The sequence below is a fragment of the Plectropomus leopardus genome, chromosome 23, assembly GCF_008729295.1.
Source record: "Plectropomus leopardus isolate mb chromosome 23, YSFRI_Pleo_2.0, whole genome shotgun sequence".
Classification (NCBI taxonomy): domain Eukaryota; kingdom Metazoa; phylum Chordata; class Actinopteri; order Perciformes; family Serranidae; genus Plectropomus; species Plectropomus leopardus.
This window is the reverse complement of record NC_056485.1, coordinates 10,465,689-10,485,048: the sequence shown is the minus strand read 5'-3', so window position 1 is coordinate 10,485,048 and position 19,360 is coordinate 10,465,689. Positions and strand designations below refer to the sequence as shown.

Below are 19,360 nucleotides of genomic sequence, written 5' to 3'. Positions count from 1 at the left end.
GTATGCCGCCCACAGACATTTTCCCTCCCAACAGCTGTATCGATTCAACAGACAGCCAGTACAACTGTATCTTTGAGACCTCAGGAGCGCAACCCAATGCACTTTTAAATTATATTCCTACACAAGCAAGTCAGACTACTTATTCCCTTTCATGCCTCAGGTGCTTGCAAAGAAAGAGGTGGTTTTAGAAACTGGCAATTTTCCCTTAAAATGCTGAGGCAATCTTTCAGGTCAGATTAAACAATCAACTGCAGTAAGAGAGATGCAAGTTTCAGGAGCAACAGTTTTTCTGACTTAATATCCAGTAATTCTTTTAGAACTATTTTGTATGAAGCTTTCGCCTGTTTCTTGACTGTAATTTATACCTCGAAATCAGAGCAGTGCATACACTGACAGATAGACAGTGTAGTCAGTGGTTCCCACAGAATTAGAGCGTTAAGTTTCCATTTCACTGCATCTGGTGTTCTGCTGCTCCGTCTGTGCCCAGAGTATGCTCTGAGAATTTGTTAAAATGAAAATGATCAGCATTTATTTTCCAATGAATGGTCCAGCTGCAAAAATATCAAATCTGTATGTGGGGGCAGATGTTTTAATCATGGTGGGTTGCCACAAATTAATGAATGTGTGGGAAACCCTGGTATAGCTCATTGTAATTTGCATTACACATTACTTATTTGTGTGGATGCACCTTTTCTAAAATCAGACATAAAAATGTGTTTGCCCATTTGTCATGTGGTTGAAACTGTCAAGCAAAACTCACAGCAAGACAGATAAATGAAGTGCTAAAATAAGATAAGTCAGAGGCATTGCTAGTAACATTATATGGACAGGACTCACTCAAGATACAATTTTACACTTGAGCCCATCACAAACCTAACATGAACCAGCCCAGAAGTGTTGCACAGTACAGTAAAGCTTCTAAGAACTAAAAGTCAATTTTGAAATGGCTTGTTAAGTGCTGGCTCCTTCACAAATTTATTGGAATAAACACAACTGCACATACACACATAGCTATTAATTAACCATTTCCATTGAGCTGCTCCCATGGAGGGCGAAGGGAAATAAACAAAGAAGTAAATGGCCATTGTGACAAAAACAGATAGATAAAGACTCAAAGAGCCCTTTTTGCAGTCTCTCAGAAACAACACACAGCTTGAGTGTTGATGGAACTCCATTAGCTGGGCGTATAAACACATCTGCACAACCACATTGGAGCCTTTGTGCTGTAGCAAGCGAGTAGTTCTCAGCCAGGGGGACATGAGGGACTTCCTCTTTTCCTTCTAAAGCTTAAAGCCTTTTGGCAAGCAATCTGTCCATTGTTTACTTTGATTGAGTTCTTTGAATAAAAAGGGATTTGGGATTTGACATCAGAATTTGAAGACCGCTACTTTCAGAATATATTGATGTGGGGATGGATCAGCAGAATCTTCGGAATACAGGCGCTCAGACGCTTGAGAACATTTGTGAACTTTTAACTGATGTGACATCGCTGAATTTGCTCTACTTCATCAACTGTCGAGGCACCTCTTGCCAAGTTGCTTGACCGTACAAAACATGGGCTTAGCAGGATTAAACTGGAATTCAAAGTTAATCCCTAAAACTTTGTCCACACTTGGTTTGCCAAATTGTACAGTTTCTGATTTCAATTAGTATGTATCATTTTTTTGTATGATCCTTGCAAATTTTATGTTCCCTCCAAATTCCACCAATTCTATGGTCTTTTTGAAACATTAAAAAGTTATACAAGAGCTCAATTTCTTTTCCAGTGATCTATATTTAGCGTGGTAGCTGTCACAAGCCAGCTGTTATTCTACAAAGAGGTCATTTATTAAGACAGTGTTGGAATTTGATAGTGTGACTATAACCATCTTCTCACAACAGCACACAGTCTTATGGTGAATATACTACTACTTCTAAGAATCATCATCTTTATCACCATGAGAATGTTGTACCTAAAATCTTTGCTTCCTTTGAGATTCCTTTGCTTTTCTGTGAGGGCTACTGAGTACTGAACAACGCTTTAGCAATGTTTATTTTTCAATACGCATATTGACAGAGAAAATGGTAGAATTTGTACAAATCCTGAGTGACAGAAAGCACAAAAGCAAAATCCATTTGCAAATGTGCATTAAACAACTTGCCGCATTCTCATTAAACCACAGTAATGTCTCTTTTTGCTTTTTCTTTTCAATTTGAAAATGCACTGGGCTTAATTGCATTTATCCCTTGTCCATCATGGAAATGTACAGCCGTCTGGCTGTGTGGACAACTTCAACTGCAAAAGAGAGGGCGGGGGACAGTCGGAATAAGAATAAAAAAAATATGTGGGTTGGTCTTTGAATGTGTTCATATTCCATTTTCTTTCCTTTTTTCTGTTGAATAAGTTACCTGGGAGTAAAAGAGAGTCTGGGGGAGAGAGGGGGAGGGGGGAGCAGTTATAGTGAGGGGATTCTCTGATACGTGGCGTCCATGCAGATGAGACTTATCTTGGTCGACCATGTGTGCACGAAGCCCCTAAACTGCCAGTCCTGAAGCATTGACTAGCTGTCAGCTCTGTCTCTTTCGCCTGGATTGGAAAAGGCTGCTGTGCCTTTCATTTAATATAAGCAAAGGGAAGGAGGAGTGAGGAGGGTAGGGGAGGGGGGAAATTGTTTTGCTGGTTTTTTTGTTGGTTTGTTTTTCTCCATGTGAGGTGATAGACTTTTACAGACCAAGCTTTATCTGCAAGTCAGTTGCAGATATGAAAGAGCGACACAAAAGCTGCGGATTTAAAAGTGTTGTTGATAGCAAATACAAATCCTTATGGACTGTAACACTGGTTCCAAATGTTACTGTTTAATGCCATTTTTAAATTTAATACAAAAATGTTGCGGTAATCGACTTCATTTTAGGAAACAGAGGGTAGCCTCATGCAGTGTCCACTGGGGGGAGAATCTGACATTACCTCATATAATCAAAGCGGAAATCAAGAGTTATATCAACTAGGAAGCAACGATTACAAGTTTGGGACAATTTCTATCTTTTCCACACTGTATTAGATGAACAAAAGTAACCATTGTTTTGAGACAGCCACCAGCTAAATATCCATGTCCTCTGCAAAACATTGGTGCCTCTCATGAATCAATATTTGAGTATTTGTCTTGCATAACAACTCAGCTCATGCCTCATCACTTTTTCAGGTATCCCTGGAAGTGACTACATCAATGCCAACTACATTGACGGCTACAGGAAACAGAATGCCTATATTGCCACCCAAGGATCTCTGCCAGAGACGTTTGGTGAATTCTGGAGGATGATCTGGGAGCAGAGGAGCGCGATCATCGTCATGATGACCAAACTGGAGGAGAGGTCCAGGGTAAGAGAAAGTCATATTTCTCTACAGTACTCTATAGCTCCAAGTAGTATTCAATTAAATAACAGGGCAGAAGTTTGTTTTAATTTTTAACTTTGGGATGTACAACCCCAACTCATAAAAATGATTAATATGCTACAAAGGCTATAAAAATGTCCACAGAAACACACAATCAAAAACATATTTTGCATTTCATTAACCCAGTCAGAGTAACGCATGCACAAGGCATTGGCATACAGGAAACACCACTTATAAACAAACCACATGCAGAAGTGCACAATCACAGTTTACAGACTTTTGCATTTTGGAAAAGAGGAAAAAAAACTGCTCAATATCTGCTAACTTCAGAGCAAAGCAAAGTCAAAAGTAAAATATTTGTCTTTCAAATGTAATGGAGTCAAAGTAAGAAGTTTCCAAAAGAAATAATATTCAAGTAAAGAACAGATACTCAAAAACTGCTCTTGAGTACAGTACTTAAGTAAATGTACTTTGTTACCGTCCACCCACTGGTGACACAGTCAATTTGAAGTCCTTTATCTACTGTTTAATTTGTACAGTATGTTGAATTTTGGTCCTCCCCATATGCCTTTGTATTTATTCTGCAGGCGAAGCCAAGTTCCATCGTGTTCCTCACTGATATCCTCAATCCTTTCTTTACACTTTCTGTTGTTGTTTAGTCCTGACTGATTAGTGGCATGGTTCCCTTCATTAGCGGAGCACTGCTGAAGGCACTGGATTACAATCAGTGATTAAAAGACTCAAAGCCTGAAAAGCTACATTGCCTGGCTGTACGCACTCACTCCTTCTTTAAGATTGACATGGTGAAAAGGCACTTTGTCTCTCTGTCTTGCACATCTTACAGTGTTTGACTGAGCACATAAAGCTCGCACAGGCTCCATAAGCTACTGACCTTCACACTTGTACGCCTTTTCTAACATCCTGGCATAGTGTTAACAGGGGTGCTGCTGACTCAATCCACAGAGCAGTATCTGTACAATCTGCAAAGCAAATAAGATCCCTTGGCTGATTTTCAACATTATAGGCACTGTAAAATGCATAATTCTTCAATTAAATTCGCCTCATGCTGTCAGGTGTCCGTTTCACTCTACAGATGCTTTGTGATATAAGAGTGTATCTTGGCTCCGCCGTAAAGGATTCCTGTGAGACATCTCCCACCCGGATGCCTCCATACTATTATGTTGTTTGACATTTGTAGTGCATAATGCGCTTTTGTTGCTGCCAACAGCTCCTGTCTTTCATATTAATCAGTCGTATCACTTGCTGGGAAGCACTCAAGCTGTCTTTGTATGTACGTTCTGCATATCTAAAGCTTGAGTATTTGCAAGTAAATGCTATTATGAATCCATTCATTTTCTCCTGGTGTCACAGTGCTACTGGTGTCAGTCTTATAACAGCTGCTTAGGAAATGAGTGTATAGCACACATTTTAGAGATTTGAATATTCCAGTGGTACAACTGGTGTCATATACCTCAACAGCCACAGATCACCAGGCAACAGGATTTGTTGAGCATGATGACATTTTGATTATGTTTACATTCTGCTAAAACCCCACTTTAGTTCTAATGGACAGCATGAAGAAAAACAAGTGAATCTGAACCCAGTTATTTCCTCCCCAACACCAGTATGTGCTTCCCTTTGTCAGCTCAGCAGTAATGCTATGATGGAGCAGTTTTTTATTGGCCGTTAACTGGAATACAAAGCTGTACACTCGAATGGCAATAAAGCTGAGCATGTGATACGATTGGAAACTGCGGCTACCTTTGTAATTACAGAGTATGTCACGATAATTAATAGCTCCGTCGGCTCTTTACAAATATCTCAGGCCATTTAATTGATTATGAAATCAAATCTAGTCAGCAGGGATGAGGGGAATTCGGACATTTATTTTACCATTGTTTGACTTTGTGTATAAGTGTGTGAATGTTAAGAAGGGCCCTGTTGAAAAGGAGCATTTGCACTCAGTAAATAAACCTCAATTGGACAGACAAATCTCATCTTACTATAGGGCAAAAACTGTTATTGTATTCCGATCTAGACCTTGTGTAATGTGGTGTTTCTCTTCACTGCAGGTAAAATGTGACCAATACTGGCCTACAAGAGGGACGGAGACATATGGCCTCATCCAAGTGACACTACTAGACACAGTAGAGCTGGCTACATACTGTGTCAGGACATTTGCACTTTTTAAAGTAAGGGGCATTTGGATTTCTTGACCTACAGTAGCCTCATTTCCACCAAGCAGCCTGGTTTAGACGGCTCTGTTAGTTACACATAAGAGAAGTTATTTTTGTGTTTCCATTTTTTAAAAGTTTTGGATGGTACCAATAGAACCTCTCCTTTACGTCACATTTTTTGTTACCCCTGTGTTAAGGTACCTAGCACCGTGATCCGATACTAAAAGGTTGAGCAAAAAAAACTGTTGTCCACTGACTGGTCAGGAGAGAAGCATCAGTTTTAAAAAAAAAACTTTTTAAACGTTCCATCTACTGAGTCAGTGACTCTAAAAACTTTGGCATGAAACCTTACACTAAGGATGATTAGCAAGGTGCAGACCTTCCTCTGCATTGCTAGAGAAAATATAATGAGAGCTGGACAGAGCAGCAATGTGGCTATTATCATCCAGTACAAACTCTGCCTACATGTAAGAAAAGTGTCTGCCGTGGAAACACAAAATAGATCTAGAGTTTAGGTACATGTGCGTACGGGTTACATACCAGTTCTAAGGGAACTATACTGAAATTGTCTAGTGGAAACTCAGCTGTAGACCCCAAAACATCTGTCAAGTACTTCATGTGAGCTGTGTTGGTCACTAACCTTCCTTCACCTCCATAATTCAGAATGGCTCCAGTGAGAAGAGAGAGGTGCGGCAGTTCCAGTTCACAGCCTGGCCAGACCACGGGGTACCGGAGCACCCCACTCCTTTCCTGGCCTTCCTGAGACGGGTGAAAGCTTGCAACCCTCCAGATGCAGGGCCCATGGTGGTACACTGCAGGTAAGAAGCAACATGGTTTCACAAAAACATCCGGAAGCATGAAATTGATTTTTGGTTTCTCCATTTGTTATAATGAATATATGAATACATATGGAAGGAATATAATAGATTCATGCATATTTGGAGCTTCATATCTGAGTCATTTTGTAATGATAGAGACTCTTTAAAAGAAACCAGACATGAAGGAAAAATGTTTGCTAAAAGTGGAATATTTGACAGGGAGTAAACGATGGCCCTCCGCAAGCCCAAACAAATCAGCCTACTAGCTTTCACAGAAGGCACTTTAAATCTGAAGGTGCTTTCAACATCACAGTACAAAGAGTACTAGTGTCATTGCCCTCAGCAAACTCAAACATCTCCTCCCACTCACTGACACACAAACACGCAGACCTGTCGTGTTCCTTGCTACACCACCAACATGTCGCACATCAGCAGCCCACAAGTCCTTGGCTTTTCCCCTGGGTTATTGCATCTGAAACAAATAACTTTCACGCCAACTTCACTTCCCTCAGCTACATAAGCGACCATACTCCCAACAGAGAGGCACAGGGATATAACGCAGACTTCTGGCTCCTCTCAACTCAGGAAGTCATCAGAGGCTCAGCACAGAGAGCGCAAGTGACTGAAGGGGGAAAAAGACAGTAAAAATGAGGAAACAGCCATAGTGAGTGTAACAGATGAAAACTTGTGTCAGAAAGTGACAAAAAGGCAAGGGGGATTACTGAAGAATTAGAATTACCACATGCTGAAGTTAATTAGAGCTAGTTGCCGAATTGCTTCAAATTGAAAATCCTGAGTTTTTTTTGTTTTTTTTTAAACAATGAAACAGAATGTAGGAATTAATGTCACTGTGCAGATGGGAATTTTTAATTCCTCTGGCTCTCTATCAGATACACTCATTTCCAAGCTCCAAATCTTTTCAGAAGCATTTCTTTACTTCATGTCAGACCACAATTTTAAATGGAGCCATCTTTTTATATCCATATAAAACTGGGACTGTTTTGTGGCTAAGCAGAGATCAACTGAAGATAAAGATATTTTGTACAGTAGATGCTGAAACTGTTTATACGCATGCAAAAAGGCCTAAATAAGAGCTGAGAGACAAAAACGAGCCTTTGTTCCCAGTAATTAACAACGTGGTACAGTCTCTTAAACAGTTGATTAATTAGATGGTGCACCAAAAATTGCAGCTTACAATGTACGTTCGTGCTGATGCAAAGACCATAAAGACATAAAAAAAAAAACAATCAAGGGCTCGGGATTTGTTTGTTTGGCTGGTGGCATATGAAGTTAAAAAAAAACTGCACAATGCTACCATTCTTTGTAAATCACTAATTAGAAACGTTCATTTATCATAATTGTCATTATCTCCATTGGAAACTCAGATCCTTAGATATAATCGCATCATCATTTAATCTGTATTCCTCCACATAGACCTGCAATTTTTACATGCAATGTCTGTCTTATTTAAATAAGCTAAGTTTACTCAAACTTGTCAGATGATTTAATTTTACTCATGCATTTATTTATTTGTGTCAGTGACACAATTTTAGAAGCCAGACAATCTATCAAATAAGCTCAGAAAGCTAATGATGAACATGTGGCCAAGGAATTTTAAATAGAAATTAAGAGTATTATGTGTTGCACATACTTAAAGAGAGGCTATTACACTTGCTTTCAGGTTCATGTTTGTATTTTGGGTTGCTACTATAGCATGTTTACAAGCTTTATTCTTTAAAAACACGTTATTCTCCCCACACTGTCTGAGCTGAACACCTGTATTCACCCTCCCTCTGAAAGGCTCTATAATAGCACTGTTTTAAGCCCAAGGTTCTTACTCATAATATAAGTATTTATTTTTGGTGTATAAGATATAATGTGAAGACAACAAAGTCCCCCTCAGAAAATCTTGTGTGTAATTTATCCTGACTTCATATGAGTGGAGGAAGTCTGCTAGACATAAGGCCAATAATGCAAAGAGAAATGTCATAAGAAATGCGAATAATGGAATCATGTTGTATATGTAAAACATGTCTAGTATAAGAGTGTTGTTTTGTCAGTTTACTTTTTGAGTTACAATGGAGCCAAATTTGGTAAAGCTCCTTTTTTTAACTGTTGCTGTTGTTCCTGGCCTCATATAAATAAAATAATATTCTTCCAGCTGCTATGCTAATTTTTGCAATGTAAAATGTCATAGGCTTAAGCTAATAATATTAGCATGTTGTACTTGTGGGGAAAACATGTCTAACAAAACACAACTGTTTTGTCTTTTCCATGTTATAATGGAGCCAAATTTTGTGCTTTTGTTTGATATTGTTACTATTAAGCCACACTTTGTTTATATTTTAGCTGTGTTAGTTGAATCAATAAAACTTTACCACGCCTCACGCAAACTCAGCACAGCAGCATATGAATTCTACCGCCAACTGCCGGTTTGTAATTGCAACGCAGACACACCACTGCTCAAGCACATGCTCAGACTTGCGAAAACTGCATTCAACTATGAATCAGCCTTGTCTCATATCTATGAAAAATCACAGATAATGGCAATTTAAAGGGCCAATATCATCTGAATTGGGAGAAGTATAGTAAGCTTCCTAATGTGACAAATCAACAATGAAAGTATCTCAACCAAAATATTCAGAGCCGAACATGTTATAACATCAATATGATCAGAAATGGGGGAGAAATTAGCCACACTGGCAACCAAGGTTATGTTTCCCTGACATTTGCATGTAGCTGCATGTTGCAGTGTAGGCTATGTAATGTAAACACTTGCAGTAGCGTGCCAGGACCAGATAAGGAAATCCATCACAAGCTAATGTCAGTTGGTCGTGAAAAGCAGAAAAAATGTTGGAAACTATAGTCAGAATGGTCTGAAGCCTGAGGTTTTTGCTCACAGGGTTTTAGTTTTATATGTTTACTTTATTATTTGATACACTGGCTACATTCAGTATAAACATCTGACACTGTAAAATCATAAATGAAGCATAATAGGTCCCCTTTCAAATGATACATCAAATACAGGTTTGATGCATGGCAAAATGCACTCGTGTTTTCACTGTGCTTCTCCAACACAAGGTGAAATCACAGTATGTCTTATTGAATCTGACATTATAGCATACATCCTGCTTTCCTAGTTCCTGCTGTTTTCACTAACCCGTAGGTCAGGGACCGTTTTGCTGTTCTAGCTAAAGGGCTATCCATGCATTGTGAGGTGATGGAAGAGGTCAAAAGGTCATGATTGAATGTCATGGAGAGTACTGGCCTTTCCCAGTGATTCAGAATGGAAACTTTTGATAGAACAACCCACAGTTTTGAACTGAACATTGAACTGACAACCTAGCCAGATTTTCCTCCTGTTTTTCCCCCTCTCTTTCTTCTGTATTACTATGGTAGAAGGCACATAATACAAAATGTATCTCAAAACACCATATCCCCAAGTTGGAGATGAATGACCTTTTTGATTTACTTTCCACATTTTGAAAAGTATTCAAAATTGTTATTGACTCCATTAACAGCAATGAGGTGATCCTGGTGAGTTTGAGTTCATGTGTGCATGTTCAATAGGCAGTGTAAGGGAAATGGTGACAGGTTAGCTGACGGCAAGAGATTTGGTAACAATACATATGTAATTGCTTTCACTGCTGCTCATGCTTTATCTTCTCAGGACTCATTGCAGCTGTATTTTGCACTGCACTCTCTCACCCATCCCCTATTCCCTAAACTCCTGGAAAGCATATTAGTCTGACACTTAATGTGTGTCGACGTCCAAAGCAGCTGGTCTTGACTGGCTGAAAAGGCAGTGTCAGGTCATTAGTGCAGTCAATCCGCCAGCTCCCCTTCAACTGCCAAATGTACCGACAGCTTTCTGCACCACCTCACCCCACCACACACACTTGTCGATGAAGGAATATTGCATATGTTCCAAGCTTTTCCTGGTCTTACATTTAGGAAAAAATTGTTCTTAATATATATTCCTGCTGCTCAGTCTTTTAGAAAACTAATTACACAACTTCAAGGCAGCATCTCCCCCCTGCATAACACGGCTCCACCTTCAGTCTCCTCACCTCCCTCCCCCATTCCTCATCTTCCTCTGTCTCCGTCTCTCTAGCTCAGTGCTGTCACTCTGTCGCTTACTCTCTTGCAGGTCATCACTCTCCCACATTCAGGTCTGCACTGTAAAATGTTTTCAGATTGGAAACAGCTGGGGTAAAGGGAGAAATCTCCTCGAGTTTCTGCATCCCTCGCCCAAGGGCTGAGGTGTTCTCAGACCTGGAAGTGATTCATTCTTCAAATATCCCTGAGACACTTTCACAATTCTTTGCAGCCTGATTCGTTGTTTGACTCTGGCATGCACATTTTGTGATTGCCCTAGAGCTGTGAAGAGTTTTATTAAAAGAAAAAGGGGAAAGAAAGTTCATTGAGCCAATGTCAGCCATTTTGAAAGTGATCATCAGATCATTTGTTAAAGCCAATGACTCCCATACGTGTCTTTATTCCATTCGCAGCACAGTTCCAGTGCCACATGGCACATTAACCAAACTTGTCCCCTGGGGACTAACTTTACTCCCTCTTGAGTTTTCGTTCTCAACTCTTTCCTCCGTTCCTCAGAGCAAATGAAAAACAAATGCTCCATCACAAGGAGGAGGCACGAGAGCATGGCTCACACCTCGTAGGCATGTCAGTTTAATGGATTGAATAACCTATTTACTTTGGAGTGCCAAGCGCAAGGTGCTGTCTTGTCAATGCTGTGCTTTGCGGGAGGTGGGAGGAGACTTAACGAACAAGATTTACCACAACCATGTCGCCCCATGGTAAATAAATTGTCATCAGAAAACATCCTCTGTGCGGAGGCATGCACTATTAAAACATGTAAGGTGCAGGCGTGAGTGTTTTTAAATTGTGAGCAGTCTGGTGAAGGCACTACATTCGCACAATATGTCTCAAGCTGGTCTGCAAGAAGAGGTCAAAGAGAAAGGGTAAAACATTTTCCCTCTGTCAGAGTGCTTTTTTCACTTGTGCACTTTTACACGCTAATGTAACAATGTGCCGATGTGAATCTTAATGAAGAGACCTGCCTTTCAGTGCCTCTTCTAAAGCTCTTGCGTTATTTGGGTGCATAGTGCTAATCTAATGGCATTAATTGAAGTCAGCTGCACTTCTCAGAAGTTGCCCGGCACATTAGCGAAGCCCTCAAAAAATCATATCCTCAAAATTGCGTCTGTGTATCCACATATCCGTGTGCATTTGTTGTAGTGGCACTTTTCGGAACCGTGAGATAAAGGTTAAATGTTGCCGTTGCATAAGTGATTAGTCCTGATGGATTGGAGAGCACAGGTGGGGTCCAGAGGGGAGAGACTAGATTGCAAAGCCAGCAGTGAGCCTGCTGAAGGCTGTGACTGCCAAGCCCTCTTCTCCACACAGTGCCACTTCAGATTTAATTACACTCCAAGCCAAATGGTCTGTCCTACAGTGGCAAACTTGGCGCAGAGAGTTTACCTTTTGGCCTCATCACTGGGATAAAGGGAGTTCTCCAAACACTTGTACATGTTCAGAAAAGACTGCACCTCATTTGTAAAAGTTATGATATAGTACGGCAAACATGTCAGATATATTTTTTTCCATAAAATCTATGTATTTGACTTTTCTTTTACAGCTACAACTGAGAATACCATCCCATTAACATTCTTCCTTCTTTATCTTATTTCTGACTACAGTGCTGGGGTGGGACGCACAGGTTGCTTCATCGTGATTGATGCCATGATGGAACGTATCAAGCACGAGAAGACTGTGGACATCTATGGGCATGTAACGCTAATGCGTGCCCAGCGCAACTACATGGTGCAGACAGAGGACCAGTATGTCTTCATACATGACGCGCTCCAAGAGGCCGTCAACTGCGGCACCACCGAAGTGCCCGCCAGAAACCTATACGCCTACATCCAGAAATTGACGCAGATAGAGGGTGGAGAGAATGTCACCGGCATGGAACTTGAGTTCAAGGTACAACGACTTTATTGAAGCAAAAGCATTTGTTTGGGTCAGGGATTTCTACTAATAAGCTACTTTTTGGGTAAGTCTGCACCCTGAAAGTTGGAGATTCAAATAATCAGTCAGAGACCCCTCAGTCAACTGAGAATGCTTCAAGTCGAGCAGTCGTTTTGTTTTTTGTATTCTGCTAGTCAGTGTGCTATGCAGTATACTCCCCGGCAAAATCTGTTGACAAAAATGTGCCCAGGTTATGCTGCTAAATGAGCACTCTTGACTTTCACACTACACTTTGGTACAGGGAGTTGTGGACATACAGGAGGACAGAGGAGAGACGTACTGCGCAGGGGGGGTGGCAAATATGATTCGACTGACATATTACTGAGTCGGGCACAGCCCTAGTTTTAGCTAAAACTACAGCACACCTGACCTCAAGTTTTACACCAACAACACCAACAACAACCCATATGTAGGGAGACTGTACAGGCATCCCACTGGCGCCCCTGCTCCGAGTCACATTTAGGCCCAGAATTATGTCAGACTGGCCACTCTCAGTAAAGCTCCCCAACTCTTTTCCAGTTCCCAATCGGCCTGCTAGACAGCATGGGGCCTGTGGTTTCCTCTCTATTCCAATTAGTTGACTCGCTTGTGTAACCCAACATAGGATAAATTCTCCCTCACTGGTTCCCCTTCCCACAGCTCCCCTTCCTTGGGTAACAGGGATCTTAGTTTACATGAAAATGCCAAACACAGGTTTTCCCCACCACAGAACAGCTGCGGGAAGGAGACTTGAGCAATATACTCTGCATTTACAATGAGCGGCTCAACCATCATCATCCAGCCCTTTGCAGTCTGTGACGTTGCTCTATGTGTGGTATTGCCTTGCTCGTCACGCATCTATTTTCCTGCTCTGTGATGGATGTTGATTCCACTAAGAGATGATAAACAGGTTAGATTACACTGCACTTCTGTCCACTCCAGGCTCGCTCAGGTATCCATTTCTCTGTCTTTTCATCATAACATGCTATTTTTCCTCCGCAAAGGCATGCTGCGATAGTAATCACTCTGTCATTTCCATACTTTGTGGATGCGTGAAATAGTATGTAAAATCAGTATACAATGGGCCATTATAGTGTAGATTTCATCACCCAATATGTAAAGCTTATTATCTGTATTCTTCTCTTCTCTCACAAGAGTAGGCATGAATCCAAAGGCGTGCGATTGTTCATCGCACTCAGATCTTTATTATGTACAATCAACCTTTAATGTCAAACACAGTCAGTCACAAGGGAAATTAAGAAACACCAGAACATCAGTACTCAAAGATACTTCTCTTTCTCTGTCTTGATGCAGCGTTTAGCTAACACTAAAGCCCATACATCACGATTCATCAGTGCCAATCTCCCCTGCAACAAGTTCAAGAACCGCCTTGTTAACATAATGCCATACGAGTCCACACGAGTGTGTCTTCAGCCCATTCGAGGAGTTGAGGGCTCCGACTACATCAATGCCAGTTTCATTGATGGGTACAGGTAAGTGCTAAAATACTCTCACACTTATTGGTTATCAGATAGCCCTTATAGAAGTTCATTGGACATGAAAACGGCTTGACATTTCCTAAAAGCAAATATGTTTTTTGACTACAAGAGCCAGCAAATGTATACAAGACAAGAGCAATTGCCATGTTTTGGCCAGTCATTGCAAACATGTCTCTTTCAACATTCTCTAATGTATTTTTATGCTGATTGAACACCTTTTCCATGCTTTGATTAATGCATTCCCACAGGCAACAAAAAGCCTATATTGCCACACAGGGACCACTGGCAGAGACCACAGAGGACTTCTGGAGAATGCTCTGGGAGCACAACTCTACCATTGTCGTTATGCTCACCAAGCTTAGAGAAATGGGCAGGGTATGCATACATTTAGTTTCTCCTCTTTCTTTTATTCTTGGCACATTAACCTCTTTATTCTGGCTACAGAATACAAAGCATGTTACACAACTGATTATATGAAATACCTTACATAGATGCAGCCATGAGAATAAACGCTTTCCAGCAGAAGATACAGTATGAATTGAAATAATTCAGGGAATGAACACAATGAGGGTTGTGTATGAAGAGAATGTTGCGGCTCACTGTGGTATTCTATTTTCACTCTCTACAGGAAAAATGCCACCAGTACTGGCCAGCAGAGAGGTCAGCCAGATACCAGTACTTTGTGGTGGACCCCATGGCTGAGTATAACATGCCCCAGTATATCCTGAGAGAGTTCAAAGTGACTGATGCCAGGGTAAGCAGACTTTGTTTCATAGAACAAGATCAAAATTTGACATTGATGGAATGGAGCTCTTTATTCAATGTTTGGTCTAGTGATTTGTTTTTCAAAGTCTGGCTCATGAAGTAACTCTGGGCTCACTGGGGACACTGAATGCATCACCACACAAAATAATAGTTTCACCTTTTTTTATTCGTTTTACCACTGAAGTTGCATCTACGCTTTACCTTTGGGTCACTGTCTTTAGGAATTTCAAAAGAAACAAGTGAGTTTCTGATATCGTATTTTGCAATTTCTTAATCGCATGATTTTATTGACTGATAAAGATTTGAACGGCAGTGTTTTAGCATGCAGGATGGTGAAAGCTCATCAAGCACCGGATTAAACGCTGCAGTAGTCATTAGCTCAATTTTTTTTGGCATTGTATCAAGTATTTGTTTATACCAAACTATGGCCTTAAGTGTAACATAAATATATATTTGTGGGAATGATGACACATGTCAAAGTGTAAAAACAAATGTGGTGCCGGCAGCTGCGAGCTGCCAGAGTTTTTAATTCCATCAAAGGCTTGCGCAGATAAATGGCGCAGGCTCCCTCCTTTGTAGTGCATGTTACACTGTCTCGTCAACGGGATTGCTCCTCTTATCAAGGGGATACAATATCACTTAAGTAATGCACACCCTCAAAGTCGATTCTCCAAGCACCCTGTCGAGGGTAGCACATCAAAGGCATTAGCATCTCCAGTGTTCATGTTTAATACATTCAGGTAAAATGACAGGCATCTTTAATAACACAACATTTTCTCTGATGTTTAAAACTTGGTGCTTTTGCTAGATTTTTTTTAAAGAACGCTGTCTTACAATGTAAAACCCACAAAGACGTGGATAATTATGATGGAGATGGTCATGAAATGGCCTGCCATGGGTTGGGTAAAACACCTCAGACTGGCTCCCTAGTTTCCCTGCATCAACTTTTCTTTGCCATTTTTCAATATTTCTGTCTGATGTTCCATCTAAAGAGTGGGCTCTGTGCATTCTCTCTCTCATCTGTTCTCAGGATGGACAGTCACGGACAGTAAGACAATTTCAGTTCACAGACTGGCCTGAACAAGGAGTGCCAAAATCAGGAGAGGGCTTTATCGACTTCATTGGCCAAGTACATAAAACAAAAGAGCAGTTTGGCCAAGATGGGCCTATTTCGGTCCACTGTAGGTAAGCGATCAACCAGTACTTGCACTTTGTCGGAAAAAAAACTGAATGCAAATATCTCTCGAGTTGCAAATGATTTATATTGACACAAATACTGAATTAGCATAATGATATGTGGTTTGATATGACTTTTTCTATATTTATCTGGTTTCTCTGGCCTCGACGCTGACCTCTCTGCCCTTTCTTGCACAGCGCGGGTGTTGGTAGAACTGGAGTTTTCATCACCCTCAGCATTGTCTTGGAACGAATGAGATATGAGGGTGTAGTAGACATTTTTCAGACAGTGAAAATGTTACGGACACAGAGACCAGCTATGGTGCAGACAGAGGTGAGTTTTTCTGCTATATTTGCAAAGAAAACAACAAGCAATGATTAATTCAGTAACTGAACCATTCTAGAGCAGTCTTATCTGCTTTCTACTGTAAATTTATCTCATCAATTTTTTTACTCGGGACCTTTGGAATATAAATAAATATGATTTCAATTCAATGGAAAAAAAAGCCAACAAATGTAATGTGAATCTAGTCATGATAGAAGTAAATCATACCAAAAATGGTACGGAAGAATCGCTAGTCAAGATCCCTAAGAGAGAGTGTGTGAGCTTACGTATTTTCTTCTTTGTTTTCAGGATCAATACCAGTTCTGCTACAGAGCTGGCTTGGAGTACCTGGGAAGCTTTGATCACTATGCAACGTAAAAGACCCAGAATTGGAAGAAAAAAGCAGAGGGCCCTTTGGATAGAAAACCCAGTGAGCCTCTCTTCTGAGCCATAAATTCCTGCTTGAGAAAGTACTCCTTAACTCCTTGCTAACAACTCATTAAGTGTTGGATGTGTGACATGACTTGTCAAAAAATGAAAAAGATGATTCCCGGAGGACCAAGTATTTCCCAACCCCAATACAACCTCGCCTTGCTACAAAGCGAGGGAATCCTGACTGTTGAAGCATCGTACGGAATTACCCTTTCTTTTGCTTCAAGGATTCATTTTGGGGCTCATAAAACTGAATGAAACCAACACAACAAAAAAGTAAATGAACAATAATGACATCGTCAGAAATGCATCAGTGATTATGAACTATTACGAGAGGCACTGGAGGCACACAGAATTGCGGGGGGGAAAAAACTTGATGCACATTGTAAAGAAAAAAAAAATCTGTTTCACAATCAAGTACACACAGACAACCCATCGAAAAAGAAGACAATGCTTGGTCCACAACAGCAGGACAGACTAATAGTAATAATGAATAAATACCCCTTTTCCTGTCGCAATGTTCATCATCTAAATTTTCGGGAGAGGGTAAAGCTCAAATGAAATATGAAATAAATAAAAATTATTGATTTAGTTTTTTAGTACTTTATTATACAGCTGATGTGCTTTTTTTGAACTGTGTGAATTTCCTTTTTTTACACAAATTTATCGCTTGGGGAAAAAAAGTGATAAAACGTATTAAATGTTTTTTTTTTTTTTTAAAGCTGTAGAACTGTTCTGATGTACGTGCTATTTTGCAGAGAATCTCTTTGCTTTTTTTAATTTTTTATTTTGTTTCTAGTTTTTTTTCCCTCATTTTGGTGCACTTGGTGCACAGAACAGAATTCACACTACCAAAATGTAAGTTTGTTCAAGAGTTATTTTTGGTCTTGATTTCTGTTTTTTCTTTCTTTTTTTTTTTCTGTCCATGATCACATACATGGTAACTTAATTACTCCCATAAGACAAACTGGGGCTTTGTGGAATCAACAGGGATGAGCAAAGTATGAAGTTGCTGCTACCGATTATCTTAGTTCTTCCATGTTAGAAGGATGATAAGAGAGAACCTGATGAATTGGTGAATTGGATACGATAGATGAATATATAGTTATGGTACAGATATATATATGTGAAATATATATTAAAGCATAAATATAACATTCTATATATATTGATAATTTACATAATTTATGAGTAAAAATATATGAAATGAGGATTATCTATGAAAGCTTCCAAATTGAGAGTTGTGTGCTATGGGGGAAATGAAATGAGATTTTTCACTGGAATGCACATCAGTAGGACAAATTGTATTCTGATTCAGTGCATCTTTTCTTGTGCAATAAATATGTGTGTTTTTAGATAGGGTTTTATGTGGATATGTCATTCACTCATGACATTGTTGTTCCCCCCGCAAGTAAGGTGTGGGAGTGGGAATGTCAGGTGCCAGTCACAGCATCACTGGTGCATTTTTTTCAAGCTCTCCTACAGTCTGTAATTAGAGGCAGAGGGGTCACACAGCCGCAATCACCGCTCCACACAATAGGGCAAGGTACAAAGACGTCACTTTCTTGTGGTTCTTTAAAGCATTCAATGGTAATGACATTTCTTTTTTCATTTTGCATTTAGAGTGCCTTATATTTATGCCTGTTTTTATAATGTTTCATTTAACATTAATGTATCCTTTGAGTAACCTAGGCATTTAGTATAAATGTAACTGTATAGTTTATTTACCTTTAGTATTCATTTGTCACACTATGAGATTATATATGCAAATAAGAACATTTCAAAGCTCATATTTTTCATTTTCAGTGGCCTTATTGTGGCTGAGTGAATTAGAATACAACTGTTTATATATTACTGACCTCTACAGAATACAGTCAAAAATGCACAATAGTCACAAAAGAAATGTTTAAATTTTCCAGACATAGAGACAGGGATGAGGCTGCAGAATACTGGTCTCTGAACTAAATAGGATGAAGGCCCAAACCTTACAGTAATGAGCTTTTTACCGATTTAAGGCAGCGATTTTCCAATTTTAAAATTGATAGATTTGGTCAAAAAGAATGCCTAATGCACAGGTCGTCACCGCAGGGTTTCTTCTTCATGCCTTAGGTTTGAGTTCCAGACTTCATGTGTGTCACTACAGAGAGCAGATATAAAGAAACGCTATCTGCTACAAAATATCAGTCCTGTTATCCTGACAATCCTAATTCCTTTTTTACGACATTACACGTAGAGACTGGGGTTTAGTTTGGTTGTTTCAGTCTTTATTGTTGAGCAGCATCTTTAACCTCTCCATACCCTCTTTGATGGCTTTGTGGATGTGCATTCCAGGTGCTTTCTTTCCCTTGTTAACTCAAGCAGCTATGTGTTTTACTTTTGTCAACTGCTTACTTTTTGTCATAATTTTGAGATATAAAAGTGCTATTATTTAACCCCATGGTGGCTAATGTTACATTATGTTCAAGTCTCGGATGTTTATTTTTCATCTCAGTTTTCCTTTTTTTAATTGATTTTCCATATGCAGGGTGAAACATTGCAGAATGGCCAAAGGTGGCCTGGTAGGAAGATTTGCACTTTCTCTATCTTTGTACTATGCACTGCCCTATTGATTCTAAACCCAATAATATATTACTTGAACCCATCTATATAAAAAAAAAAAAATCTCCTTAAACGTTCACTTTGTGTGTATGTAAATAACACAAAAAAGGTATCAACTCTTGAAAAAGACAAAAAAAAAAAGTTTGTGGCGAAAAAGAGCATCCATTCTG

At 39.8% G+C, this 19,360-nt stretch overlaps 1 protein-coding gene across 19 annotated transcripts in view; it reads left to right on the top strand.

Moving 5' to 3' along the window:
• LOC121961980 (receptor-type tyrosine-protein phosphatase delta-like) overlaps positions 1-17,212 on the top strand; it is a 139,262-nt gene extending 122,050 nt beyond the window's left edge. For all 19 annotated transcript variants that reach the window (XM_042512137.1, XM_042512128.1, XM_042512134.1 and 16 more), the window contains 10 exons: positions 3,180-3,355; positions 5,443-5,562; positions 6,211-6,365; positions 12,086-12,371; positions 13,710-13,888; positions 14,143-14,269; positions 14,523-14,648; positions 15,690-15,844; positions 16,034-16,169; positions 16,470-17,212. In XM_042512137.1, coding sequence (XP_042368071.1) covers positions 3,180-3,355; positions 5,443-5,562; positions 6,211-6,365; positions 12,086-12,371; positions 13,710-13,888; positions 14,143-14,269; positions 14,523-14,648; positions 15,690-15,844; positions 16,034-16,169; positions 16,470-16,538 — 1,529 coding nt within the window. In that variant the 3' untranslated portion in view covers positions 16,539-17,212. The remainder of the gene's footprint in view (positions 1-3,179; positions 3,356-5,442; positions 5,563-6,210; positions 6,366-12,085; positions 12,372-13,709; positions 13,889-14,142; positions 14,270-14,522; positions 14,649-15,689; positions 15,845-16,033; positions 16,170-16,469) is intronic.
• The last annotated feature ends 2,148 nt before the right edge of the window (positions 17,213-19,360 follow it).